The sequence below is a fragment of the Poromitra crassiceps genome (genome assembly GCF_964638095.1).
Source record: "Poromitra crassiceps genome assembly, chromosome: 8".
NCBI lineage: Eukaryota > Metazoa > Chordata > Actinopteri > Beryciformes > Melamphaidae > Poromitra > Poromitra crassiceps.
In genome coordinates, this window is record NC_139629.1 from 38,688,411 (window position 1) to 38,716,160 (window position 27,750).

The following is a 27,750-nucleotide window of genomic DNA, read 5'->3' on the forward strand; positions in this document are numbered from 1 at the left end:
ACCATAGGCAGAACTGATGCTTGACTCACGCTCACAACCGTTCACACCAGACACTCTCCTTTCCTCAGCGGCGGGCTCGGAGCCGCTCCACCGGCCCCCTCCCCCCTCCATTCACTTCATGCATGGCAGCTTCAAGCTTCACGCGTCACGCTTGGAAAATAGGACTGAATCCTGAATGATCGCTTTGAGCAAGGTGTGAGCGTGGCTTCAGCGTGACACATGTGCGGGTCGGGTCGTGTGAACGGCCTCGCCTGTTAACAAGGACACCTAAATGAAACTTGTGGGTTCAGCGTAGGTTGAGCGTTGCTTCGGCGCATGGTGTGAACGGCCACTAAGGCTGATGATCCGGCAGACAGCCTACGGTTTATCTTTATTATTTATGGGGTGTTGTCTTTTTGGGACGCCCACTTTGACATCATCGGTTTCACGGAAGTTGGCCTTGAGTTTGGAGATGGTACCAGGGCAACAATAGAGTCAATACCAACAGGAGAATACACCGTTTGACATTGGCAGGGAAATATGGCAAATTTCACTTGGGACCGACCCACATAATCAGCTGTGCTGCTCATCCCACAAACGCACGATCCATACAAATGGGGCCTCGTTGTAAAGAGAAATGAACAGGCTTTCCAATGAGATAAGATACAATGGTGTGGATACAGCAACGATAGAGATAAGATCAACCAACACACACATTTCCAAACTTTTTTGCCATGCCTTTTGATGTGACATCATGTAATAAATGTGATTTACTCAACAGCTGTTTTCTCCCCCTGTCCTCTAGATGCATTAGTATCATAGCACCACTGAACTGAAGGTGCACCTTACCAAACATGGGATGAAGAAGAGAAGAATGCAGACGTTCATCCATAATTCTTTTTCATGCTCCCCTCTATGGATCTCATCCAGAGGAGATGTGTGCTTTGGCTTACGGAGCACTCATGTGGAAGCCATAGACACTTATGAGTGGTCTGGGACAAAATGGCCAAATGCCGATTGCTACTACAACCTGCAACATGGAGACTGAGAGGACGATTAGCTTTTCCCATTGACATTGTCTCATATGTTTGACACATAATCAAGTTGTCAATGTTTTAGTTTGTTTAAGAAACAGGCTTCAGATCAAGCAAGCGAGTTCTTAGGTCTGCTTTGCAGAAGCAAAGTAGAGCATGCTGGGAATGTTGCTTTGCACCAATGTGGTTCTCATGCCTGATTCAGCATTTTGTTTTCAAACCCACTAACATGCAAAAAAAAACATCTGATCTACATTTATAACCAATATAACTTTGAATACTTGTGGCTTCTCTTTTGTGACACATGCTTGGTGCCATACTTGTGTATGCAGGCAGGATGGCGTGCTACTGTGCTACTTACTGTACAATGGGGCAAATGAACACACAAACCCTAATAACAGGCTCTTCAAGTCAGGATTGCTTTGAACTTTTGACAAATTACAAACAGACCAAACGCACTCCTCCAAACTACAGGAGAGATGTTCGATTTGATGCAGATGTTTGTAACTGAAGTTGTCTTGCAATGTTCTCTAGATATAGATCCATAATTCATACTGTATATACTAATTAATGGACAAGTTAAAGGATTAACATGTTACATTTTTTACAGACGTGCTGTTTTCATCACAACACTGAGTCTGTTTTTAAACAGGTCTTTGCTGCCCCCCTGTGGAAACTGTCCTCCCAAGCACATAGCTGATCTCTGTTGATATTCTCCCAGAGCAAATGTATTTTAAGATTGTAAACCACTATTGAAATTTACCATGAATTTACAATAAAGACCATTATAACAAATTGGTTGTACTGCAGTTTGCCTAATTAGTAAGACCTAACATCACTGAGTCAGACTCTTATGCTCCATTTTGCTATTTTATGCACGATCTTGTTACACAAATTCAAGTTAAAGCTGCAATCCAGCCAGGAGCATATCAATGTTCCCAGGGTTCAATAGCAGTGTTTCCTCTATATGCATTGAGCAGTGGCGCACCATGGGTGGATTCTGCTGGGGGGCTGCCTTTTCACTGTTGCTTTTGACCTATAATCTTTTTTCTCTCTCATGTATTTTAATATTTTTCTCTCCTTAATTATTAAAGTTGTTTGTCCCGTTTGTAGAGTGTCTTTGAGCAGTCAACAGCAAGAGTGAAACAGTGAAGTGCTATATAATAGCCTAAATGTACATTGGCAGAGAGTAGAGAGTGGTACAGAATCTATGGAGTCACCAAAGTAGCCTGGGTAAACCCAGCCCCCACGTGACCTGCTCTCAGTCACTAGGTCACTAGTGACTGAGAACCAGAGGTCTGAGAGCAGGTCACGTGGGGGCTGGGTTTACCCAGGCTATCACCAAAGGTCGCAAGCGACTTGACTTGCGACTTGAACATAAAAATGTACATTACATTAACATAAATGTAGTGTACAATACATCATTACATTACTAAACATACAATGAGTAATAATGTTCTGTTATTCTACTCATATTCTAATATTTCCATTCTTATACTTATTGAACAATAATTAGTCTGATTAATAATACTAATAATGATAAAACAAAAATACTGATTTTATTATTGATATTAGCATCTTTATTAGTAGTACTAGACTCGCCCAGCTGATTTCTCATGGACCCCTCGCATGGGATCCCATGCACATCTCTTAGAAGCACATAAGCACCTCACACGGCTGGTAGCACCACATTGTAATATAATATGTCCCTTTTCTTTTTTTCTAGTTTATATTATATAGTGCTTCACTGTCTGTTCACCGTTTCACTGTTGCTTTTGACCGTGCTCAAAGACACTTTACAAATAGGCCTGGCATGTCACGCATTTTGGACCTCCGCTGGCATCACTCTGACTAGATTGCTCTGCCTGAAGCTCGTGGACCACCAACGTTAATGTTATTTGTGAGACAAACTTGTTATTTAAAGAATATTGCATATTGAGAATGCGTTGGCACTTACAACGGCGTTATTGAAAACAGAAGCTGTTTAAAAGATTGCGTCTCGTCATCACTTTGAGCCAGGTGTACTCTTCATCAACCAACCGAATCAATTTATGGATTCATTCATAGGCTGTAGAAACAAGTGCCAGTTTGAAGTGCTAGCTGCGCTTACCGGCGAAGTGATTAGGCCTATATTTACACGTACGCACCTGCAAAGTCTGAATTTTTATGAGAAAGGATTAACAATTGTTAATACACCCCAATTTAGTGGGGTGTAACAGGAAAGTAGTATAACGAGAAGTGTAACGAATGGATGGAAAGAAGCAGGGATGGAGGGATAGAGGAGGAGGACAAAGGCTTCATTCTTTACCGGTGGTGAGGAGTTTCAGGGCTTTCTGGAGGTTCTGGATGGCGGTGGAGACGTCCTCGTACTGCAGGGCGCTGCCCGCGTACTTGCAGTACTTCTGAGCACGCGTGAAGTCCTCCGGAGTCAGCTGCGCGTCGCCCTCCAGGTTGGCGTTGACAGTAGGCAGTGATCTGGGTGTAGGTGCTGCTTTAGCTGCTCCTCCTGCAGGCGGAGGCAGCTCGGCTGGAGTGTTGGCCGGTGTGTGCGCCCCCGGTGGGATGTGGATGCTGTTGTAGTTGACGGTGGGGGCCGAGCCTGCCACGGGGTGGAACCCCCAGGTTCCCAGGGCCGGACCCGGACCAAAGTCCTGGCCCTGGTTTTGTGGGAACTGGGGAGGTGGTCTGCCCCTAAAGGAACTGGCACCCATCAGCGAGAAACCTTCAGCTTCATCCTCAACTTCTCTCCCCTCCATGGCCATGGGCCCGGGCTGAGGTGTCTCCCCATTCTTCAGACAGTTGTGGATGTAGATGGCCTTCCAGCGGGCATACTTCCTATGTTGGATGTTCTCCTCTGACATCTCCCCGAACACAGACAGGACATCCAGCAGCAGACTGGCAGTGTAGAAAGACTTGATCATGTTCTTGTGGAAGCGTCCCGCTCGGTCCTCGTTGTCGGCGTAGAGGAAGATCTTTAAGGCATAGTTTTCCATGTGGGCGTTACCAACCACCTCCTGACTGACCGACTCGTTGTCACTCAGCTCCTTCTTCATCGACTCCAGGTGTTCCATGAGCTTGTTCAGGAACTTCCGGCACTGGGGTGTTTTACTGTCCAACTTCATGCCCGCCTGCATAGCGTACAAACGACAATAGTAAGCCACCACAGGGTGCTGTTTCTCATGCTCCTGTGCGGTCCGCAGGTGCTGTTGGATGGATTTGAGCTGAGCCGGCAGGGTCATGTTCGTCAAAAAGCCTTGAGAACACGAATCAAATTCAAAAGTGAGATGTCAGTGATGTCACAATGTCTATGACCTCAATTGTGATGTCATCAGTGATCACGTCACAATGCCATTACCCAAGCTCTCCATCGGTGATTTATGACCTCATCAGTGATGTCATCAGATTCCTACACCTAAATATACACACAGCATTATGCATTTGGCCCATGGAGCGCAAAAATCGACCTACAAGGCTTAAAGGAACACTCCGCCCATTTTCAACCAGCTTTGTATCATTAGAACATCAGTAGTATATCAGAAAACTCTAAACGATTTTGAAGTCTGTCATTTAATTTGACAGTTATTGAGTGTTAAAGTGTGGACCAGTGACATCACTGGTCCACACTAACTCAAATTAATAACTCATTAACTCAAATCAACTCTCAATAACTGTCAAACTATTCATCATTCATCTAGTTTGACAGTTATTGAGAGTTGATTTGAGTTCATGAGTTATTAATTTGAGTTAGTGTGGGTCCACACTTTAACACTCCATAACTGTCAAATTAAATGAGACTTCAAAACCGTTTACAGTTTTCTGATATACTACTGATGTTCTAATGATACAAAGCTGGTTGAAAATGGGCAGAGTGTTCCTTTAAGACAGCAGTGGCAATAATATAGGACTTTTTTCCAAAGAAGAGAGAAAACATTTTGATTTATATTTTATTAAAAATATATTAGATATAAAAATCTTCCTCTTGCTTCTCAAAAGTAGAGGAGCAACCTCCTCTGCCTCTGGACGAGCTTCCACTGCTCTGTATAATAATATCGTGAGATATAAGCAGAGATAGGAGTGTGGGAAGATGGTTCACTCTGTATAATGTAGTGAGATATCAACAAAGATAGAAGTGTGGGAAGATGGTTCACTCTGTATAATGTAGTGAGATATCAACAAAGATAAGAGTGTGAGAAGATGGCTCACTCTCTATAATGTAGTGAGATAAGAACAAAGATAGGAGTGTGAGAAGATGGTTCACTCTCTATAATGTAGTGAGGTATAAACAAAGATAGGGGAGTGGGAAGATGATTTACTCTGTATAATGTAGTGATATAAACAAAGATAGGAGTGTGAGAAGATGGTTCACTCTATAATGTGGTGAGATATAAACAAAGATAGGGGAGAGGGAAGATGGTTTACTCTGTATAATGTAGTGAGATACAGTATAAACAGAGACAGGAATGTGGGGAAGACGGTTCACTCTGTATAATGTAGTGAGATAGAGAGATAGGAGTGAGGGAAGAGGTGTCACTCTGGTCACTTCTTGAAGAACTTCTTGTTGAGGAGGAAGATGAGCAGGTTGACGTTGATCTTCGCTTTGTCGAACATCTTCATCACGGCCACACCTTCATACTGCAGCTGGAGCAGGTCCTAACACACACACACACACAAACACACGCACGCGCGCGCACACACACTGTTATTTGGATTTGTATGTGTTGTTTACAACTCTCCTTACAATCTTTAAAGTTTGTCTAATTATTTTCTTTGCACAAGATAATTGTACTATGAAACTTTCACATCATTACATTACATTACATTACGTCATTTGGCAGACGCTTTTATCCAAAGCGACTTACAATAACACATTTTTGTCAGCAATAGAGCAATCAACTATGCAACACAGTCTATGACAACTACAACTTCTGTAAGGAATAGTGGTACAAGTTTAGTTTAGGTTAGTTTAGATTTCTTTTTTTTGAGAGAAAGTAGTTAGTTCAAGAAGGGCCCAGATGGAGCCTCACATCACACAGGTCAATACAGGTGTGCTGACCTTTGACCCTTATTTACATATGAAGTGACTCACACAGAAAGTGACAGGATGACTTGGTGCTCAGCTGTTATTCTGGCTCCTCCTCCTGTATAACTGTACCTGGTATTTGAGGGGGAACTCCTCCATGTCGACGCCCAGGAAGCGAGTTTTCACCTGGAAACTTCCTCTCTCCACTCCGGGAACGATGTCGAACACCACGTTCTTAAACCTGCAACATTTCAGCTCAGTTCACTATTGCATTATATTATTGTTTATTTCTTTATTACCGTATTGGTCAGAATATAAGACCTTTTGGTAACACTTTATTTGAAGGGGTGTGCATAAGACTGACATGACACGGTCATAACCAGGAGGCTTTATGAATGTTTATGACTGTTGTCATTAAGTGTCATTCTGTAAATTACGTCATTGTTAATGCAAAGTTGTTTGAGATGTCTTTGTTATGACAACTTGACATTAACCAAGACAACATAACCTGTCAATGTCTTCGTTATGACAACTTGACATTGAATCAAATTAGCACTGTAGGTCAAGGAAAACACTCATGACAGTTATAAACTAATTTGACAATGTAATTACTTCATGACATCTTAATGAATAGTTCAAATTGTACCCCTGTAGTTGAGGTCAAAGAAAATAAATGACGCTGTTATAAACTCATTTGAGAGTAATTACACTTAATGACATCTTAGGGCCTGTGTCCACCTAGCGTCTTTTTTCAGTTGTTTCCAATGGGGGGAGAGCGTATGCGAGCGCACACGGACGTGTAGAGAAAGTGCGCAGCGCCCAGCGTATATATATTTGGCGTTTTTGTGCGCCCGGCTCCCAGCGCTCCCAGCGCTTCCAGCTGAAAATATTTTAACTTTTCAGAAAGACGCTGGTGTCGGCTGCTCCTTTTCTGGTAACTAATCATATGGAAAAACTATCGCAACAGAGACAGAACGGCTCAATTGTGGGAGCAGATCGGCTAGACACTTAATATTTCTGGTGAGTGTTGTGCTTACTGCTTTTAATAGCGTAGCCTACCTGTGTTGTTAGCTTGCTAGCTGTCAGCTATCAAGCTGAACTAACGTTAGTTTCAGACTGCTTCCTTGTATATTGTGCGCTGGGATCAGTGTTCCCCAGCGCACTCCCAGCGTTTAACGTCGGAAAAAGACGCTAGGTGGACACAGGCCCTGAATGACGATAACGTCATATATCAATAATAAAATACATAAATAAAAAAGTAAAGAGTAAATGCTTCCAAATAATCGTCATATGTCATAACGAAGACATTGACCGGTTATGTTGTCTTGGTTAATGTCAAGTTGTCATAACGAAGCCATCTCAAACAATGTCAACTTTGCATTAACAATGGCATAATTTACCGAATGACACTTAATGACAACCATCGTAAACATTCATAAAGCCTCGATGTTCATGTCATGACAGGTGTCATGTCATGTTTATGGCAGTGTTATGTCAGTCTAAAGTCAAGTCTCAAGTGACTGTGTGTGCGACTTAAGTGCGACTCGAGTCCAAGTCCCCATCTCTGGTGTGTGCGTGTTGTTGTCACTATGTGTGTGTGTGCTCACTGTGTGACGGGCAGGTCTTCTATCTCCAGCAACACTCCCTTCTCCTGCAGCCGGGCGGCGCTGTAGGTCAGAGTAGGCGGCTTCTTCTTCCCTCTGCTCTCTGCTGTCTTCTTATTGGTCACCTTACTGTAGGACACGGGCACATGGGAGAAGTTAGCCTTGAAGGCTTTCTGTCAAAAAGCCATGATGCATAACAGAGGAATTGCCATACAACTCTTCAAACACGTTTCATTACATTTTTATTTCTAAGTCCCAGGAAACCAAGCATAAATGTGTGTTTTGAGTTTGTCCCACCACAGAACCCTGTGTTATTAACCACCAAGCCAAATTTTAAGTAGATTTGAAGTCACCAAGTATATAAAATGATGCTTGGAAATCATTGAACTGAGAACTAACTAAGCAGCTATTCTCTGTTCTGCTCTGCTCTCAGACTGTGTGGGCATATTTAATTTATTTATTATCAAAATAGTTGACAACTAATCGATTAATCGTTGTAGTTCTCACAGGACCCCTGTGTGTGTGTGTGTGTGTGTGTGTGTGTGTGTGTGGTGTACCTGTTAGCGGTGAGGTTATCCAGACAGGAAGTGATGTAATGTCTGTAGTAGTCGATCTGCTGGCTGTGGAAGCTGCTCTTGGTGTGGAGGCTGTTGAGTGTCTGACGCAGCTTCACAAGCTCCGCCCCTCGCCGCTGACGGTGCAGACGCTGGTAACGGATGTCCTGGTTGGGGGGGGGGGGGGGGGGGGGGTCACCGAACCAGTTAACTCAGGCTGCATCTAACAAACCTCTCTCACAGTCACTACGAAGGAAAAGCCTTTCTGTAGCCACGACCAAAGATATCACCACGTTTCTTTCACGTTGGTCATCTTTCTTCCGAGACAGCCTAGAATCACACAGCATGGAGGGGAGGGGATTAACATGTTTTCATTCTAAACAGGACAAATGGTAAATGGTAAATGGACTGCATTTATATAGCGCTTCTATCCAAAGCGCTTTACAATGTGCCTACATTCACCCATTCACACACCGAGGGCGGCCAGGTGCCACGCAGGGTGCTGGCACAGCCATCGGGAGCAATTTGGGGTTCAGTGTCTTGCCCAAGGACACGTCGACATGCGGACTCGAGGCCGGGGATCGAACCACCAACCTTCCGATTAGTGGACGACCTGCTCTACCTCCTGAGCCACAGCCGCCCCAGGACAATTATGTCTGTCCACACACGTGTTTCAGCTGCGGTCCAGAAATAACCGCGGTCCATACGAACACGCCTGAAAACACAGATCACATGACCATACACTGGGCATGCTCGTGTCAGTGTGAACAGGAAGCAGACTGTCTCATGTTGGGTCTTGTTCTCGTTTATCTTTACGGAGGTTTCTAGAGTATTTTTACGGACACGTAATGAATTGTTAATGTGTTGTAATTCTTAAAGCAGCTACGAGGAACTTTTAACTGGTTATGAAACAGACTAAATGTAATATTGACTCCTCACATCTTACCTACATCAGAAAATGAGACCATCAGCGAGGAGATCGGCGGTTTTGATATTTTGTTCTCTCTAAATGCCTGTGTGCTGGTGGGGCGCACGTCTGTCCTGTGTAACGTCCGAGTGAAACGGGTTGGAATTTTTGTCCCGGCAGGCGAATAAACCAATAACATTCACCTTATGCAGTAAATAAAACAGCGGGGGGGGGGAATCCCTGCATAGCCTGCCACAGCTCAGACAGCCCGTGGAGACAGTGGGAGGAGCCTCGTGTTCAGGAAATGCGCTCTTTTTTTTTTAGTGGGGGGTAGCTATCTGGAGGAAACCCCAGGGGAGCACGGGCAGAACATGCAAACTGCACACAGAAAGGCAATTTGACGAGCCCACCTGGGCAGTAGGCACTGAGGACATGGGGATGGGGACACACCCTCAGCGCCCAGGCAGGAATCGAACCCAGGACCTTCTTGCCGTGAGGCTACAGCGCTACCACTACGCCACCGTGCCTAGCCTGCCTGTCTGCTCTTCATTAACGGGATTCTGGGCCGAAATATTTGACTCTTGGCACTCTAAGGCCTACAAAATAACCCTACAGCCGGAGGGAGAACTCGCCGTCTTCGGCTGCTCAGAGTCCTCTCTGAACTTCCCTACAGCTGTGCAACATTCTCTGACACTGGGTACTACTGTCGCCAAAAGACTCATTCTGAAGGAATGGAAGTCCTCCTCTTCACCTTCTTTTCAGGTGTGGCTGATGGACATGATTTCTGTTATATACAGATGGAGAGACTCAGGTCCCTGGGAACCAACTCGCTTGGAAGGTTCTCAAATATCTGGGACCCGTTTTTGGCCTACTTTGACGAGGTTAAGAATGACAGGTGACTGAGGTTAGGGGTGACGGATGGCTCGATCAAAACATTGGGCACATGTGTGTGAGTGTGATCTGTGAGGTCACCTGGAGAGTTCACACAGAAAGGAGGGGGCTGCGAGCTCAGCTGAGCTGAACTCTGCTGTTCGCAGCTGCTTGTTTCCAGAGATTTGAAAGTGACGGTGACTTTAATTGAAACAAAAAGTAGTCGGCTGGAAATGTTTGAATAAATGGCTAATTAGCCGGCAGCCGGCAGCTTATGGAAAACCCTGTTTGGGTTCAATCAAGTTGATTGAAGTTATAAACAGGATCATCTGCAGGATCTGCATGTGTGTGTGTGTGTGTGTACCTTGGCGATCATCTGCAGGATCTGGTCGTGTGTGTGTGGGGCGGTGAGGACCTTCAGGCCCTCCAGACGACGAAGACTCCTCACGATCTTCCTCTTCTTCTCCTGCAGGCTCAGGTTGCCGTCGGCGACCAGCGACTCGTTCCTCCTCATCTTGTCGGGCGTGCGAGCGTCCTGCCGCGCGCGCCGCTGCATCAGCCAATCATGCTGCACTTCCTGTTTCAACAGGACAGTGTGGAACAGCTGAGTATCTGTGTTTGTATGTGATACCACTTTTAGACCGGCAGCTTATCATTTACATTTACATTGGCTGCTCGTGCCCCCATTCCTAACCAGAGAGATTTGTTTGGGCCCGTCCCGGTTGTTAGCAACCCAAGTGCTGCCATTCACACTGACATCAACCCCCGAGTCGAGCAAACACAAAAGTAGCCCGGGTATAACCCTTGGACCTCAGTCTGAACAGATATGAGTGAGTGAGTGAGTGAGTGTGTGTGTGTGTGTGTGTGTGTGTGTGTGTGTGTGTGTGTGTGTACCTGGGTGTGCGAGGCAGACTCGCTCAGCACTTCACTCAGAGTGTCACCTGGCTGAGTCCGGATCACATCAATGATCAGCTGTTTGGTGCTGCAAAACACACACACACACACACACAACATTGTATTCTATTTAAAGAGCAACTAAACCCCACCTCAATTTGTGGTGAAGCCTGCCACCTAATGGTGCACTTTGTTCCACTCAGTAAAAACATCAAACCCTGCGGGAATGTACAGTAGGTGGCACTGTTGGCCCCACTCACCAAATGTCTGGGAGCCGAGACTAGACATTATTATAAAAGTGTTTGTTGAAATTTTAACACACAAGTTGATGTGTAAATAATATGCAATATGTGTTTGTATTGTTTATATTTCACCCTGATTATAACAATATGTGGAATGAGGCTAATAAGTAAAGCTTAACAGGTGAGGCTAACAAGCTATCAGGCGAAGCTAACTGGTGAAGATAAAATGCGAAGCTAACAGGTGAAACTAACAAACTAGCAGGTGATGCTAACAGGCTAGCATGTGAAGCTAACAAGCTAGCAGGTAAAGCTAACAGGTGAAGCTAACAGGTGAGGCAGCTACCTGAGGAGCAGCCCTCTGGCATCCGGCTCGTCAGAGTCTTGGAAAATGTCGAACTTGCTGGTGAGAGTCAACGAGACTACTGTCTTACTGCAGTCTGATCCAGGATCTGCTGCTGAATCTCCTAAAGAACAAAGCACAGAGAACCATCACGTCACAGAGAGTCATGTAGCAGCAGTCTCAGTACCAAGCAGCTGCGTTCAAATTCTCTTTTCTAATTAGGAAGGTTCCTGAGTGAAATGACCCGGAAGTACCTAAGTGGAAGCCATGATAAGAGCTGTTTGAATTCGTACGTAGCCCAGCCTAGTGTAAGTGCAGTGAGATTCTCTTAGCACGTCTTTTCATAAGTCCTTATGAATTCTCCTTTACATTTTCCTTGACCTCATGACGTTTTCCAGCACGGTCAAGGAAAAGCAGTTCGGACATATTTTCTTGCCTATTTGAATCCAGCCGCAGTCCCAGTACGTACCCGTTAGGTCGTGCAGACTCTGGACCGGGCCCAGTTCGTGCAGCAGGACTCTCAGCAGGTCGGACGGATCGGGACACAACACCTCCTGATGCTCCAACAGCAGCTGAGACAGACAGAAACAACAACCGTCTCATCCACAACACCTACGACAGTAAACATCTGTCCATCCAAACTTCTGTGAATAAAGTCATGATATTTAGCTCCATGAACATGACATGTGGTGGAGCGTAGATGGGTTAGACGCCTAGTACTTTTTAAGGGCCTTCATTTTCCCAAAATCGTTTGATCAACTTTTAATACTTTACAAAGCCCTGCACAACCAAGCCCCTACCTATCTTTCTGACCTCCTGCAGGAGTACACCCTCCCCCCGCTCCTCCTCTGCTGGTCTCCTGTCAATTCCCACCTCGTGCCTCAGTACCATGGGTGCTAGGGCTTTCAGCTGCTCTGCTCCCAGGCTCTGGAACTCCAGTCCCTACCCCCACACATTCAGACAGTCTGACACCGTAACCACATTTAAATCCCACCTCAAACCCTACCTGTTCAAACTGGCCTACTCATTGTAATCACTGACCCCCTCTCATAGCATCTTACTATGTTTTATCCATGCTGGAGTTTGCAGAACTGTTTTTATATGCATTGTAAGGTGACAATGGGTGTCTTGAAAGGTGCCTCCAAATAAAATGTATTATTATTATTATTGTTGTCAGTCTGAAGTGAAGCTGTCTGTCTGTCTGTCAGTCAGTCTGTAGTGAAGCTGAACCGTAGTAGGAATGGGTCATGATTCTCTAATTTTTTAATAGTGATGAAAAATCTAATAGTTTATGCGAGTCTTAAGTATATTTTTTCCCTTGTTTTTGCCTCTATCTGGACTAATCGGACTAGGTAGTTGGCTTAGCTAGCTAGCTCTATGCTAACGTCCGCCTACATAGCTTGCTCGTAGTAAATAGCTATGGCTTGGTTAGCCCCGGACTGGATCGTTTCGGGGATAATAAAGCCATAGCTATTTAGTGATGTTCGAAGAATGCTTTGAAGAATGGTCGAATAGTTCCCAGTGAAGATCGAATAGTACTTTTGCTTGAAATGCCTGGACTGTAGATCCATAGGGAACAGAAGGGTTGTGCAGACCTGGTGCGTGTTGAGCAGCTCACTGACGGAGATGTAGATGACGGGTTTGTTGACGATGATCAGCTCGGAGTATTCGTCCATGTCGAAGCGCTCCTGAGGCTCAGGGACATCGCAGACCGCCCGCAGGTATCGTCTAAAGACCGGGACCAGACCCGGAAGCAGGACAGGATTACAAACAAAACCAGGTCAGCGTCAGGCCTTTCCCCTCTCCTTTCGTTATCATGTTCTTGCATATTGTTAATGACAATAAACTTGAATTGAAACCAACCAACTGAACGAACAACGGTCAGCTGAACCTTTCACTGTCAACAGCCAATCAGCTTTCAACTTCCTTGTTTCCCTACTGATAATAGGGGGAAGTATTTCACCTCCTCCCACCACATATTCCATGTGAAAACACTGCACTGCACTTTGCTTTTAGCTAGATTGAGAATTAAAATGAGGCTGACAGGGTTTTTAAGCTACTGGCAGGCTGGGCTCCATCCCCCAAATCTCTATTATTCACCTCAATGCAACAAAGCGTCCTGGCTAGTCTGTCACAGTAACGTTAGCTGCTAAAGGCCTTTGCAGGGTTCTGCGCAGCCTCGACTTGGCGCCTTGCCGCTGACTAGCGGCGACAGCGATACTGTACAATGTGTACATACTCGAACGTCACTCAGTACATTGGCTGCTGTACACCTCCAAAACACTAGGTGGCTTGTGGTGCACTCATGTCCATTACATGCAATCGTGTTGTTTACCAAGAACCTGCCAGCTGCAGCGCACCCCTCGGCGGAACCATGTCAGGCCTTTAACCTTTTGATGCTGCATGTGAATGGAGAAGACTAAAACCTTTAGCGCCAAATTTAGACCTGAACTTGACATGTGTGTGTCATCTAACCTAAGAGCACAGAGCAGCAGCTGACCTGAACTTGACATGTGTGTGTCATCTAACCTAAGAGCACAGAGCAGCAGCTGACCTGAACTTGACAGGTTTGTCATCTAACCTAAGAGCACAGAGCAGCAGCTGACCTGAACTTGACATGTTTGTCATCTAACCTAAGACCACAGAGCAGCAGCAGCTGACCTGAACTTGGCGTGCATTTGGCTGATGTAGTCGTTGAGGGAGCGGAGGTGCGGCCCGTCGCCGGGGAAATGCTTGTTGGCGGCGGCGTGCTGCAGCATGCGGGCGATGGAGCCCAGGAGGCGCCGTTGCTCCGGCAACAAGGCGGAGCCGGCAGAGAAATCCACCACATCGAAACCGTCTGGAGCCACGATGGCTGGGTTCATGTAGCGGTAATACACCAGGTTCCCCACGATCTGCACAGAACACAGCCCTGTATAATACATCAGGTACCCCAAGATCTAAAGAGAACACAGACCTGTATAATCAACACAGTCTCACAGAAAATTGTATAATAGCAACGTTTTGGGGCAACGTTGCTATGTTACAATTTCGGCTCGAAAATTGTAAAATGGTAACGTTCTGAGATCTTAGGCTTAGGGTTAGGGTGGGGGGGAGGGGTTAAAAACAGAAAATCTCCGTAAACCATGCCCACCGCTGTAGACACATACGTTACCATTTTACAATTTCTGAGCCGAAATTGTAAAATAGCAACGTTGCTCCACAAACGTTGCTATTTTACAATTTTTTTGGAGATCGGGTTGGTATAATACACCAGGTACCCCAAGATCTAAAGAGAACACAGACCTGTATAATACATCAGGGTACCCCAAGATCTAAAGAGAACACAGCCCTGTATAATACACCAGGTTCATCAAGATCTAAAGAGAACACAGCCCTGTATAATACACCAGGTTCATCAAGATCTAAAGAGAACACAGCCCTGTATAATACACCAGGTTCATCAAGATCTAAAGAGAACACAGACCTGTATAATACACCAGGTTCATCAAGATCTAAAGAGAACACAGACCTGTATAATACACCAGGTTCATCAAGATCTAAAGAGAACACAGACCTGTATAATACACCAGGTTCATCAAGATCTAAAGAGAACACAGACCTGTATAATACATCAGGTACCCCAAGATCTAAAGAGAACACAGACCTGTATAATACACCAGGTACCCCAAGATCTAAAGAGAACATACTGGGTTCTACTGACAGTACAACACTGCAACTTCTACTGCAGCTAACCCGTTCAACACAGTCTCTACCTTGTACAGCTCGTCTTCACTGGCTCCAGGAAACTTGGCCCTCAGCGCATCTCTCAGCACCTTGGCTGTGTAGCGCAAACCATATCTACACACACACACACACACACACACACACACACACACACACACATACAATTAATTTCCAAATTTCTAAGCAGTGTTTTCCTCCTTTGTATATTTACTGTATTGGACCATGCAGTGAGGTCAACTCTCTTCACTGTGTAAGGCAGTGGTTCTCAAAGTGGGGTCCAGGGAACGTCAGGGGTCCCCCAGCAGTGTGTGTGTGTGTGTGTGTGTGTGTGTGTGTGTGAGAGAGAGAGAGTGTGTGTGGCGTACGGGAGCAGGTGCAGGTTGGAGGCCATGGCGTTGAAGACACGGTCCGTGTGTGTGTGTGTGTGTGTGTGTGTGTGTGAGAGAGAGAGTGTGTGTGGCGTATGGGAGCAGGTGCAGGTTGGAGGCCATGGCGTTGAAGACGCGGTCCGTGTGTGTGTGTGTGTGAGAGAGAGTGTGTGTGGCGTACGGGAGCAGGTGCAGGTTGGAGGCCATGGCGTTGAAGACGCGGTCCGTGTGTGTGTGTGTGAGAGAGTGTGTGTGGCGTACGGGAGCAGGTGCAGGTTGGAGGCCATGGCGTTGAAGACGTGGTCTGTGTGTGTGTGTGTGTGTGTGTGTGTGTGTGTGTGTGTGTGAGAGAGAGAGAGAGTGTGTGTGGCGTACGGGAGCAGGTGCAGGTTGGAGGCCATGGCGTTGAAGACGCGGTCCGTCAGGTTCTTCAGGTTGATGATGGAAACGTCGAGGCGGCGCTGCACCTCCGGCTGAGCCAGAGCCTCGGCAGGGCTGACGTCATACGGTAGACAGCTGAGGACGCAACGCAACACAGCACGTTTCATACACTGAGGCAACTCAAAGTGCTTTACAGTGTCAGAGAAATACAGTCACAGAATTACTATTAAAAAGTGCAAAATTACAGACAAGACACAAGATAGAAGACTGAAGAGGTGAACTTCAAAGTTCAAAGTTAAATAGAAAGATAAGAGAACAAATATCATCTAGCTACTCTGTAGCCTCCACATCATGCAAAGTGCTTTAGAGAAATCAAACAATACAAATACCGTACATCTAATTGAGATACAAAGAGGATTATAAAAATGACAAGGGCATTAAAAACATTTAAAAGTAAGATATTAAATAAATATGTAAGAATGTGTGTGTGTGTGTGTGTGTGTGTGTGTGTGTGTGTGTGCTGGCATGCATGTGTGTGTACCTCTTGGTCCCGGTTTGGCTCTCAGTCTGGTTGATCCAGGTCTTGTAGACATCGAGTGGGTCAGTCCTGATGCTGATGTCTCGCTCCTGCAGGACGTCCCGCAGCGCCGGGGACAGCGCCTCCCGCAGGGCCTCCAGGCCACGCCCTTGCCGGTAGAAACTCACCTGTGGGAGATACAACAGGTGTTGGGGGGTGTGTGTGTGTGTGTGTGTGCTTCCAGGCCACACCTCTGCCGGTAGAAACTCACCTGCGGCAGGTGTTGGGGTGTGGGTGTGTTCTGTGTGTGTGTGTATGTTCTGTGTGTGTGTTCTGTGTGTGTGTGTCTCCAAGCCCCCTTCCGGTAGAAGCTCACCAGCAGCTTGATGACCGTGGGGTTTCCTGTGACGACGTCCTGCGGCTGCTCCACCTTCAGTCTGTTGGGAGAAAACTTTATTAACAAAAACAGACAGACGATTCAGTCAAAAAAAGGAAAAGAAAGGGCCATCTGCTATTGACGTATCTCTGGTATCAGGTGATGTCACTGTGACAGAGTGGTGACATCATAACTGGTGTCAGTCTTACAGACGAATGGCCTCTGGCCTCGCACGGCTTGGTGCGGCCGGGCTGAAGGTGTGTCACCAGGGGCCAGTTGCACCAACAGGGCTTAGTTATGCCTGGTCATAACTCCTATGCCAGTCGTTGTTAAGACCAGTCTTAAGAGTGGATTCATGCCGGTTGCACAAACGCGGTTTATGCCTGGTCGTAACTATGTCGGGCATAGCAAAGCGCGTCCATGTGAATTGCCGGGGAATGCCCCGATTGGCCCAAAAATGTGCCTCGCGACCTGCTTGGAGCGTCACTGTGCCATATGGCCACTACTGTATGTGCGTCACTACACCCTCCCTCGTCCCACCCTCCCTCCTCCTGTGGAAGCTCCGGGGGAAAATGGCGGCGATTGAGTGCCAGGCAGTCTGAATGAAATTGAATGTAACGTTCCCAATTCTATGTATTAAATTCTAAAAAACGACCCTCAACATTTGGGAAGGCTAAGCCACACAACTAGTTTGTTATAATCGCACGTCATGCTTCGAGGGCGACTTGACGACGATGAGGACCGTGAGGACTCAATCACAGCAGGTCTCCGCTGATAGACTACCACGGAGATCTCTGTTACAGGCACAGGCACTTTACGCCTCCTCCTGACCAGGCGTAAGAGTTACGCCTGGGCTTAGTGAAAAGAAGGCTTAAGCCCTCTTGGTGCAACCGGCGTAGCTGTTAGGTCGTAAAGTTATGAGACCGACTTAGCTTATACCCAGTCTTAAGCCCTGTTGGTGCAACTGGCCCCTGATCTCCAGCTGCAGCAGCAGATATGCCTCTCTGCAGTGTAATGTGTGTGGTCACCTGATCTCCAGCTGCAGTGCTGCAGTGAACAGCTGCAGCAGCAGATAGGCTTCTCTGCAGTTAGAGCCGTAGCTGAAGACGCTGAACAGAAGCATCTCCATGAAGCTGGTGGAGCGGCTCACAGGCATCAGGAACACCAGCTGGGCAAGGTACAGTGGCTGGGTCTGAAAACATACACACACACCACTATTCTAAAGCATGGCACCCATTCTACCCTAAAGCATGGCACCCATTCTATTCTATATTTCTCTATCATATGATTGTTCAATTTGTTATTATTACTACTGTAATTGCTACTGTTGTGTCAGCTAGATTTAGCTAGACATATTTTCTGTGAAGCCCTCTGAGACATGCTTGTGAATTAGGGCTATACAAATAAACTTGACACACACACAAGTATGTATGACTGTCAAAGAGCAGCAGGCCAAGTCAAGTTTATTTGTATAGCCGTAATTCACAAGCATGTCTCAGAGGGCTTTACACAGAATATGTCTACTGTAGCTAAATCTATCTGAGCACAACAATAACAATAATACTAACATGATTGAACAATCTTATATTAGAGAGAGACAGAGTGAGGAGGGGAGAATGGGGGCGGGGGAGAAGAGAGAGCAGAACAAACATGATATACAGTACTACTAGGGCTGTGCTTGAGTGAGCTACATTTTGAGCTGTGCAGGGCAACAAATGGTTAGAGAAGTGTAATAGTATAAAAAATCAAATCAAAATCAAAAATCAAATTTTGAGTTTTTTTTGTTTATTTCTTTTTAGGCAAAATCAAACAGCCCTAACCTGGAGCAGGTAGAATAGGTGTTGATAGGCCTCCAGTCATTCTCTCCTCTGTGTGTGTGTGTGTGTGTGTGTGTACCTGGAGCAGGTAGAACAGGTGTTGGTAGGCCTCCAGTCATTCTCTCCTGTCTGTGTGTGTGTGTGTGTGTGTGTGTGTGTGTGCGTGTGTACCTGGAGCAGGTAGAACAGGTGTTGGTAGGCCTCCAGTCATTCTCTCCTCTGTGTGTGTGTGTGTGTGTGTGTGTACCTGGAGCAGGTAGAACAGGTGTTGGTAGGCCTCCAGTCATTCTCTCCTGTCTGTGTGTGTGTATGTGTGTGCGTGTGTACCTGGAGCAGGTAGAACAGGTGTTGGTAGGCCTCCAGTCGGTCTCTCCTGTGTGTGTGTGTGTGTGTGTGTGTGTGTGTGCGTGTGTCTGTGTGCGTGTGTACCTGGAGCAGGTAGAACAGGTGTTGGTAGGCCTCCAGTCGTTCTCTCCTCTCTTTGCTAAGAACCTTCAGTCCCTTCTTCTTCTGCAGCTCCATCAGTCCGTCCAGCTGCTGCGCGTTCTTCTTCGTCAGCTTCTTACAGTGCGACACCACCTCCTGCAGAGACACGCTTGTTAGTGCCAACGAGGCAATTGCCCCCAAAAATGCAGATAATGGTAAAAATGTATCGGCCTTGATAATCGGCCTATCCCTAACCTGCAGTGTGGCTCGGTTGCGGACCAGCAGGCCGATCTTCAGGTCCATGGTCTCCAGGTCGCTCTCCAGCTGACGGTTGGAGCGGATGGAGCGTACCACCTCCTCCCTCACGCGCAGAAGCTCCGCCTCCTGACGGATGTCCCCGTCACCCAGGTCCAGCAGGTGGACAAACTTCCTTACCACGGACAGTGGGGGCATGGCCGAGTGCACTGACACAGGAAGGGGAGGGGCTTATCGTCAGACGTAATGGGCATCGTTCACACACAACTTTATTTACACGGTGATGCAAAAATAAGACTAATGATGAAAATATAAATAAATTCAAGCAGAGGAGAAGAGTTAAGGCCTAAACATGGTCGTCCGTCCGCCTCGAATTGGAGCCGTCTCTCCGTCTGGCGGCGCCAGCGAGCCCCACATGCTCGGACGCCACTACGCCCCCCCCCCCCCCCCCCCCCGCGGAAGCTCCGTGTGAAAATGGCGGAGATTGTGTGCCAGGCAGTCTGAATGAAATTGAATGTAACGTTCCCAATTCTATGTATTAAATTCTAAAAAACGACCCTCAACATTTGGGAAGGCTAAGCCACACAACTAGTTGTTATAATCTAACATCATGCTTTGAAAGGCGACTTTACGACGAAGAGCCAGGGCAACGGCCAATCACAACTCTCCTGCAGCTGTCGTCACGCACGTATCGTCGCCGTGAAGTCACATTTTGGAGCAGCCCCCGTCAGCCGACGGCGGCCCCTCCCCGTAGGACGGCGCTCCACCCGCCGTCACACGGGGAGGGCGGGGCGAGGCTCTGACGGACGACCATGTTTAGGCCTTTAGGCTCTTACCGAGCATTCTGTACTCCTCTCGTGCCCGATTGGCTCTGAAGAATGCCTGGATCCTAATCACAGCGCCCACCTGTGGTCAGACAGAGGAACACACCAGGACCTGAACACACCTGTCTGAAGGGCTTAACTCTAACATGGTGGTGGATGACACTATACTTAAATGAAAATAGAATTATTGACAGACATGCCGTACCTGCCAACACTCCCGATTTTTCATGGGAGTTTCCCTATTTTTAACCCTATCTCCCGCTGTGCTCCCAATTGGCTATTTCTGCTGTTAATCTCCTGATTTCATAGTGATACAAATCAAATTGCTGTAATGTACAGTAGCAGGGTGAGTTTTAATGCCAGAGTGACGTCTCTGATATCCTATGAAACTAGACGACCTAAGGCATCCATTGGTACCAACCATGCCATGCTAGCTTGTTTGCAAGGGGGCTCAATAATGCTCCCAAGTCAGGCAAAATCTTGGTGAGGGAAAAACTGATTTTCAAAGGGTCGCTTCACCTCAAGATATCTGAATGAAAATGGTTTATATGATGAGCAGGTGTATTTGCAAATAGGCGTACCCCAGAAAATCGCCCTCTTTTTCACAGCCTAATGTTGGCAGGTATGACAGGCAGACAGACGGTGAGACAGACAGGGAACAGAAAACTTATGTTGAGAGACAGACGATCAGACAGACATTCAGACAGACGGTCAGGCAGGCAGACAGACAGACAGACGGTCAGGCAGGCAGACAGACAGTCAGGCAGACAGACAGACAGACGGTCAGGCAGACAGACAGACAGACAGACGGTCAGGCAGGCAGACAGATAGACGGTCAGGCAGGCAGACAGACAGACAGACAGACGGTCAGGCAGGCAGACAGACAGACAGACGGTCAGGCAGACAGACAGACAGACAGACAGACGGTCAGGCAGACAGACGGTCAGGCAGGCAGACAGATAGACGGTCAGGCAGACAGACGGTCAGGCAGGCAGGCAGACAGGGAACAGGCAGACAGACAGACGGTCAGGCAGGCAGACAGGGAACAGGCAGACTCACGTTGCGTCTGAAGAAGTCGAGTCGAGCTCGGTGCCTCCTCCTCACCAGCCACATCCTCACGACAGACTGGATCTGAAACAGACACACCACAGCACCTCTTAGCCTTTGTCAAATCACTGTCAACCACAGCCTCTTGGGGCTTATTGCTTAATTTGAAACCTAGCTTATTTCCTGTGCGCTATCGCATTAGCAAACACTGCAACAGGAAGTAATCTAGGGGCAATTTAGAGTGTTTATGTTGTCAAGTTAAAACCGTCTATACTGAACGTCGTTCAAGACTTGTGTGAGGCTACATCCTCACTAAGGCGTTTGCATGAACGGAGCAGAATAAACGTTCTCTGTCCACATGGGTTTAAGCGCCTTCTCAAAAAAGAGAAAGCCAGAGCTGAACTGCGTTGAAGAGATAGCATTATGGCAAATGGAGATTTTTTTTCGTGTACCGAGGAAGAGGTTCAGCTGGACTTACTGGAGGATTGCCAACAACAAAGTGTTTGCCACCTAATTCTTCTTCTTCTCTCAGTTTATTGGCGGATCGCAAACAATTTCAAGGTGCATACCGCCACCTACTGCAAGTAGGTTCTTTGCATCGCTTTCACGATCTCTGCCTACCACCTGTCCACACTTCCACGCAACCATGGATTTAGAAGATTTAGAAGACGGGGTAGGCAGACAGAGTCAGAAGCTTCCGTCTTTTGGGGGTCAAAACCGGAGGAGGAGTGTGGAAAATAAGTGCAAATCCTTGCAAAACGGTCTAGTGTAGACAGTCTGAGTGTGTGTGTGTGTGTGAGTGAGAGAGAGAGAGTGTGTTCCTTCCTACCTTGACCACAGCTCTCCAGTTGTGGTAGAGGAACTGCAGTCTGCGTCTGTACGCCCTCTGCTGGACAAACCTCCTCCAGTGGGACTGCAACAAAACACAGTCAACACCTCAGTCAGAGAGACAGGTCAGTGTGACTGGAGCAGGTTCAGGTTCCACACCTCTATACGACCAAATCAGCCATTTTGTGTCTAAAAGGCAGGAAGTAAAGCAGGTGCAAGCAAGACATTGATTAGAGCCCCGGGACTGGACCCGGTTTAAGTGTTCAGGCTTCAACCTAACAAGCAGCAACCTGGATATTACTGGATATAAACTAGATATTACAGTCAACTCAACTGGAAGGTGTCCAGTATTTGTAAATTGCGGATTGAATTGTGGATTTGGAGCCTCACCACTCGCAGACGTCCGGAGTCTGAAAGGCAGTGAAGTCCAGACATTTGGACGGGCCAAGGAAAACTGTTTTGTACCAGACATGTAACATGTGACCTGTCTCAGACCTGGATGGTGATTGGTTAGGTTAGGTAGCACTAGCATGTGACATGTCTCAGACCTGGATGGTGATTGGTTAGGTTATGTAACATGTGACCTGTCTCAGACCTGGATGGTGATTGGTTAGGTTAGGTAACACATGTGATCGGTCTCAGACCTGGATGTGATTGGTTAGGTTATGTAACATGTGCTCTGTCTCAGACCTGGATGGTGATTGGTTAGGTTATGTAACATGTGACCTGTCTCAGACCTGGATGGTGATTGGTTAGGTTAGGTAACACATGTGATCTGTCTCAGACCTGGATGGTGATTGGTTAGGTTATGTAACATGTGACCTGTCTCAGACCTGGATGGTGATTGGTTAGGTTAGGTAACACATGTGATCGGTCTCAGACCTGGATGTGATTGGTTAGGTAACATGTGACCTGACTCAGACCTGGATGGTGATGGCGGCTGGCGTCTGGGTCTGGAGGAAGTGGCGTCGAGACACACTGCTGACCACGCCCTGTGGGAGAAGCCACATGATGACATCACTACTAATGACCACGCCCTGTGGGAGGAGCCACATGACATCACTACTACCGACCACCTGAGCTGGACCTCAGAAGGACCAGTGGAACCAGTTTGGAATGATATCGGCACGTCATCAATATCGGGCCGATAAAGGCTTTAAAAATGAAATAGTATCGGCACCAAATGAACTGTTCTGCTGATATGACATGCTGATAAAATGACACTTAAATTATGGTCAAATGCTCAGTGCTTGACCAAATTTTGCCCTACATTTTAAAATCTTGACTAAATTTTGCCATACTTATTTTGCCCAGTGAATATGTCCATTATTGAAAAGCATTGTTTATGTCTCCAGCTGCCAGTGAGCCATTATGATAAGAGGAGGCATAATAATGTGTTCATTCCACTACAGGAGAGACTTAATCTTCTCTGACATTAGGTGGAAAAGAATGTGTGCAGATATCGCTATCGGCCAAAAGAGTTGGAAAGCATCGGTACATCGCCACACAAACAAATCCAATATGGTGCATCCCTAGAACAAGTAGAACCTGACCTGGATATCCTGGTGGTCCAGGAAGAGGCTGTTGTGTATGAAGTTATCCGGTCTCTCCCAGCTGCCCTCCAGTCTGCTGAGGTGGAAGTAGTAGGAAGCCTTGTCCTCCACCTGGACTCGAACCCACTGACTCCTGTTCTCTCCTGGGACACACACACACACACACACACACACACACACACACACAGAGATTGGCCTGGACTCTTTCGCCCTGCATTAAATTGTCCATACATTTTTTGAAAGTCCGATCACTTGGCATCTGAGATAGCGTTTGACATACAGACAATAAAACAAACACGACAGTGTATTTGAAACGAGGATGCAGAATTTCTTGCTTTGAACTAAGATCATGATTCTCCTAAACTGGCGACACATTAAAATAATTTCCAATCATGAGCGAAACAACAAATCTAAAGCAAACAAAAGAATCAGAAGCGGCGGCACTTGTCTTGTGGGAATGTGATTTTTTTGGGGATGCCATCTTGGATTTGTCAATAAAGAATTAGCTGATGGTTTTTCACTGATTCAGTTGTTTTCCTTGAGCCTTAAACATAGGCTCCGGCACTCTCGCTAAATCAATAGAGCATGCCATGGGCTACATCTGAGCCACATTTAGTGCTTTTGCATGAAAATATCCCAAGGGTCTGGACTAGCAAGGGCCTGGACTAATGGACTCATTGTGGATGTTGGATCTTGTCTTCATCTGTATTGGTCCAGCTGCCCCCAATGACCTGAATGAAAGAGTCGAACAGAGGAGTGAGAGAGAGAGAGGGAGGGAGAGAGAGAGAGAGAGAGAGAGAGCAGAGCGCTGACCTCGCATGCCCTTGTCTCTCAGCAATTGGCCCAGCTGGCTCTGGTACTCCACTGTGCAGTCGGGCTGCACGCCACGCAGACACACCTCAGGAAGTGACATCATTCTGAGGGTCTGAGAGGCCACGCCCTCTTTCACTGCCTGGTTCACTGCTGCCACGCCCAGACACACTGCACACACACACAGAGACACACACGCACACACACAGAGTAATTAATCAAGAGCGGGACAGCAACTGTGTTTGCTACACAGTAGGGATGCAAATCCTCAGACATTTCCTTTAATTGGTCACGTTAATGACCAATTAATCAATTCATAATTATGTAAAAAAAACATTTCCACATAGAAAATGCATGTTTTTAGACCTGTCTTTAGGCCCACTCAACAAGTTACACCTCCCCGGCCCCCCTTCCAAATATCTGACTCAAATAATAGGATTTCTGATTACTACGTCTGATAGTGGACTAGATAAACCTTTGAGAAAATACATTCTCCCACCTCAGGCATGAAATCCCAAAAATGAATATGGATGTATGTGTTCTATTTAAAACATGTTAGAGGGTTGAATGTTACGGAGTTCAACGTTAAAGTGTAGACGCATATGATTATATTAGCAGCAACATTTTGGTATTAATTGCAAATTTTATTGTTCAATGAAAATGTAATGATGGTCAGTGAGAACATGCATGTGTGTTGTCTACTACTTAGACAACCCTTTTTTTTTTTTTTATAAAATAAAAATATTGTTTTGCATTATAATGCAAATGACACCTGGTTCTATTAATTGACAGCTTTAAAATGCATTTTGTAGGTTATTTTAATTGGAAATCTTTGAGCTAAGTGTGGGGGACTTAAAGGGCACAAGTCTGATACTGTTTCCACTCTGATGGAAAGTATTAATATTTACTTGATTAAATATTTAACTTTAATAAAGCGGTTAGCGGTTTGAGGCCCCGAGCAAGGCATGACTCTGACTCGGGTCAATCAGCTGGCTGGTTGAGGGAAAGTGCTGACTCACACTTCAGAGCCTTCTTGCTCTGCTGATTGGCTCTCCTCACTCCTTCCTGGATGTCAGCCAAACTCAGCTTGGCTCCTGGGTCTCGGCTCACCTAATTGGATTGATACAGATGAGGTTGAACACATAGAAACTGTAATATTATGAATATAAAGCATACAGATGAATCATCATTTAAAGCCTATGGAAACCCAAATCCACAATAACCTTCTGACTATGTCATTTGAGGTCTTACGTACACCATAGTAAGAACCTAAAAAGTATTACAAATTTGTTTCAATCCAAAATATGAAATTAATGGTTTAAGGTTTTGTAAACTTTCCTGTTGGGCTTGAATTGGGCATGGTTATGCTAGGAGGTTTATTACACAATTAATTCCGCAAGCCAATCATAAAGAAATCCACGTCAGAAACAGATGCAGCAAAACCTCTCTGCACTGGTGAGCCAAGTCAAACTAGCATGTAGCTAGCTAGCTGTGATGCAAATTTTCACTAAGATCAACTCTAATGAGTTAAGTTAAAAGCATTAGCGATCTTAACGCCTGCAAGCTGGAATCGGGCTTTACCGTGCATTCACATAGGGCGATTTTCACAAAATTCAAAGTCAATGCCACCATGCGAGATGTGATTTCGCCCGTGCAAAACTGTTCACAGTTTTTGGATGTGTGAGACCCTGTGTGAGATCATGTGCAAAACAAATCAGCATTGTTTTTCGGTGAAGCGCCGCTTTATTAACTTTGATATCATATTATGCATTTTGCCTATTTCAAGCTAAACTTCCAGAGGCTTTAAAGCCCGCTCTAGTTCAGGGCTCAGGTCTAGTTCAGGGCTCTGGTGCGGTGTGGGTACGGGTACCTGGGCTCGGTGCTGCCGGGCTCGGCTCAGCAGCTCGTGGTAGCGCTGGCCGTTGGCCGGTAAAACCTCCATCAGGCCAGCAGAGGGCAGCAGCAGAGCGGCCACAGTCCGCTGAGGGTCAGACCTGCACAGAGCCTCGTTTAGCACGCGAAGCGCCACAAGATCTGAGGGAGAGAAAGACAGAGGGAGAGAGAAACAGAGGGAGAGAGAGACAGAGAGGGAGAAAGCGAGAAAGACAGAGAGGGAGAAAGAGGAGAGGGAGGGAGAGAAAAGGGGAGAGAGAGAGTGCTGTACTATTTCACAAGGTGTGTAACAGTGCCCCCTACCATAACAGTGAGAACATGGAATGGAGGGGAAAGAGTTAATGGGGTGTGTGTGTGTGTGTGTGTGTGTGAGAGAGAGTGTGTGTGAGTACGTACGGTCATGCTCCTCCTGCACTGAGCTGTTGACACAGTTGACTCCTGCCTGCAGCTGATTCCAGGTCAGCAGCTCTCTACCTGCAGCCTCCTTCACACAGCACAGGTCTGAGAAATACCTACGCAGACGCAGACACACACACACACACGCAGACACACACACACACACAGACACGCACACACACAGCTGTCAGTGGAAAGTGAGTCATCGGTATCATCAGTACCGGCCGATGAAGGCTTTCAAATGAAATATTCAGCATCAACCCGAAACAAACATTTCTACCGATTGGACAGGCCGAGAAAATGGCCCTAACCAAGGAAGAGCATCAGCCAAGCCTGTTACAGTAAGAAGAATCTCAGTATTGTTAAATTCATACATAAATGAAAATATGGCATGTTTTACATAACCTAAGTTGAAGTAGTTTTCGTATTTTGTCCGGTGAATGTGTCTATTTTGAAAAGCATTGTAGCATAAGAGTAGGCATAATAATGTGTTAATTCCTCTAACAGGAGATACTTGAGGTTTTCAGAAATTAGGTGGAAAAATGTGTGCATATTATCGGCAATCTGCCAAAAGAGTTGGAAAATATTAGGACATTAGGTATCAGCAAAAAAAAAATCAAATATTGTGCATTATTACGACACAGACAGACAGGTACCTTTCCATCAGACTCGGGTCCACATCACTGAGTCCTGCTGCTGGACTGACCAATGAGCAACTGAATCTGTCCAGATGTCCCGCCTCCATCGCCTGGTTGATAAGGGCAACAGCTGACAGCATCTCAACAGCAACGAACAGCTCCTCCTGCTGCAGCTCCGCCTGGTGGACAGGAGAGGAACTGCTTTAATCAAAGAGGGCAGTGGATCTCTCTCTCACTGGATATTTTGACTTGATAAAAATGTGATGAGTACAAAATGGAAAAGATTTTAATGTTGTTTGCCTACATAACTAATTCTCCTTCAGGCTGAGTGTATCTGTGTCTCTCTCTACCTGTGGAGTCTGTCCCTGCAGCAGCTCTCTGTGGTAGAGCATCACTCACACTCTGTGTCTCTCTCTACCTGTGGAGTCTGTCCTTGCAGCAGTAGCAGTAG

General features: G+C 46.4%; 2 protein-coding genes and 1 pseudogene across 3 annotated transcripts in view; 1 reads left to right on the plus strand and 2 right to left on the minus strand.

The window, feature by feature from the left end:
• vwa1 (von Willebrand factor A domain containing 1) overlaps positions 1 to 1,791 on the plus strand; it is a 15,497-nt gene extending 13,706 nt beyond the window's left edge. Inside the window, exon 6 of the mRNA XM_083641774.1 lies at positions 785 to 1,791. The gene's annotated coding sequence lies outside the window, so the exon portion shown is untranslated. The remainder of the gene's footprint in view (positions 1 to 784) is intronic.
• Positions 1,792 to 3,310: 1,519 nt separating this feature from the next.
• LOC310781836 (vacuolar protein sorting-associated protein VTA1 homolog pseudogene) lies at positions 3,311 to 4,252 on the minus strand (annotated as a pseudogene). Its single transcript has one exon. The product of its transcript is annotated as a vacuolar protein sorting-associated protein VTA1 homolog pseudogene (transcript).
• An 801-nt stretch (positions 4,253 to 5,053) lies between these two features.
• The window catches only part of LOC310780698 (ras GTPase-activating-like protein IQGAP3), a 35,987-nt gene continuing 13,290 nt past the window's right edge, over positions 5,054 to 27,750 (minus strand). Inside the window, exons 13-39 of the mRNA XM_083641209.1 lie at positions 27,318 to 27,478; positions 26,662 to 26,777; positions 26,243 to 26,406; positions 25,392 to 25,482; positions 24,376 to 24,543; positions 23,563 to 23,705; positions 22,933 to 23,001; positions 22,011 to 22,094; positions 21,194 to 21,265; positions 20,147 to 20,216; positions 19,311 to 19,519; positions 19,059 to 19,211; positions 17,841 to 18,004; positions 16,813 to 16,873; positions 16,461 to 16,624; positions 15,914 to 16,054; positions 15,200 to 15,284; positions 14,106 to 14,338; positions 13,040 to 13,172; positions 11,914 to 12,016; positions 11,448 to 11,568; positions 10,863 to 10,950; positions 10,333 to 10,545; positions 8,195 to 8,358; positions 7,641 to 7,766; positions 6,166 to 6,274; positions 5,054 to 5,663 (exon numbers count right to left, since the gene is read on the minus strand). Coding sequence (XP_083497335.1) covers positions 5,550 to 5,663; positions 6,166 to 6,274; positions 7,641 to 7,766; positions 8,195 to 8,358; positions 10,333 to 10,545; positions 10,863 to 10,950; positions 11,448 to 11,568; positions 11,914 to 12,016; positions 13,040 to 13,172; positions 14,106 to 14,338; positions 15,200 to 15,284; positions 15,914 to 16,054; positions 16,461 to 16,624; positions 16,813 to 16,873; positions 17,841 to 18,004; positions 19,059 to 19,211; positions 19,311 to 19,519; positions 20,147 to 20,216; positions 21,194 to 21,265; positions 22,011 to 22,094; positions 22,933 to 23,001; positions 23,563 to 23,705; positions 24,376 to 24,543; positions 25,392 to 25,482; positions 26,243 to 26,406; positions 26,662 to 26,777; positions 27,318 to 27,478 — 3,519 coding nt within the window. The 3' untranslated portion in view covers positions 5,054 to 5,549. The remainder of the gene's footprint in view (positions 5,664 to 6,165; positions 6,275 to 7,640; positions 7,767 to 8,194; positions 8,359 to 10,332; positions 10,546 to 10,862; positions 10,951 to 11,447; positions 11,569 to 11,913; positions 12,017 to 13,039; positions 13,173 to 14,105; positions 14,339 to 15,199; positions 15,285 to 15,913; positions 16,055 to 16,460; positions 16,625 to 16,812; positions 16,874 to 17,840; positions 18,005 to 19,058; positions 19,212 to 19,310; positions 19,520 to 20,146; positions 20,217 to 21,193; positions 21,266 to 22,010; positions 22,095 to 22,932; positions 23,002 to 23,562; positions 23,706 to 24,375; positions 24,544 to 25,391; positions 25,483 to 26,242; positions 26,407 to 26,661; positions 26,778 to 27,317; positions 27,479 to 27,750) is intronic.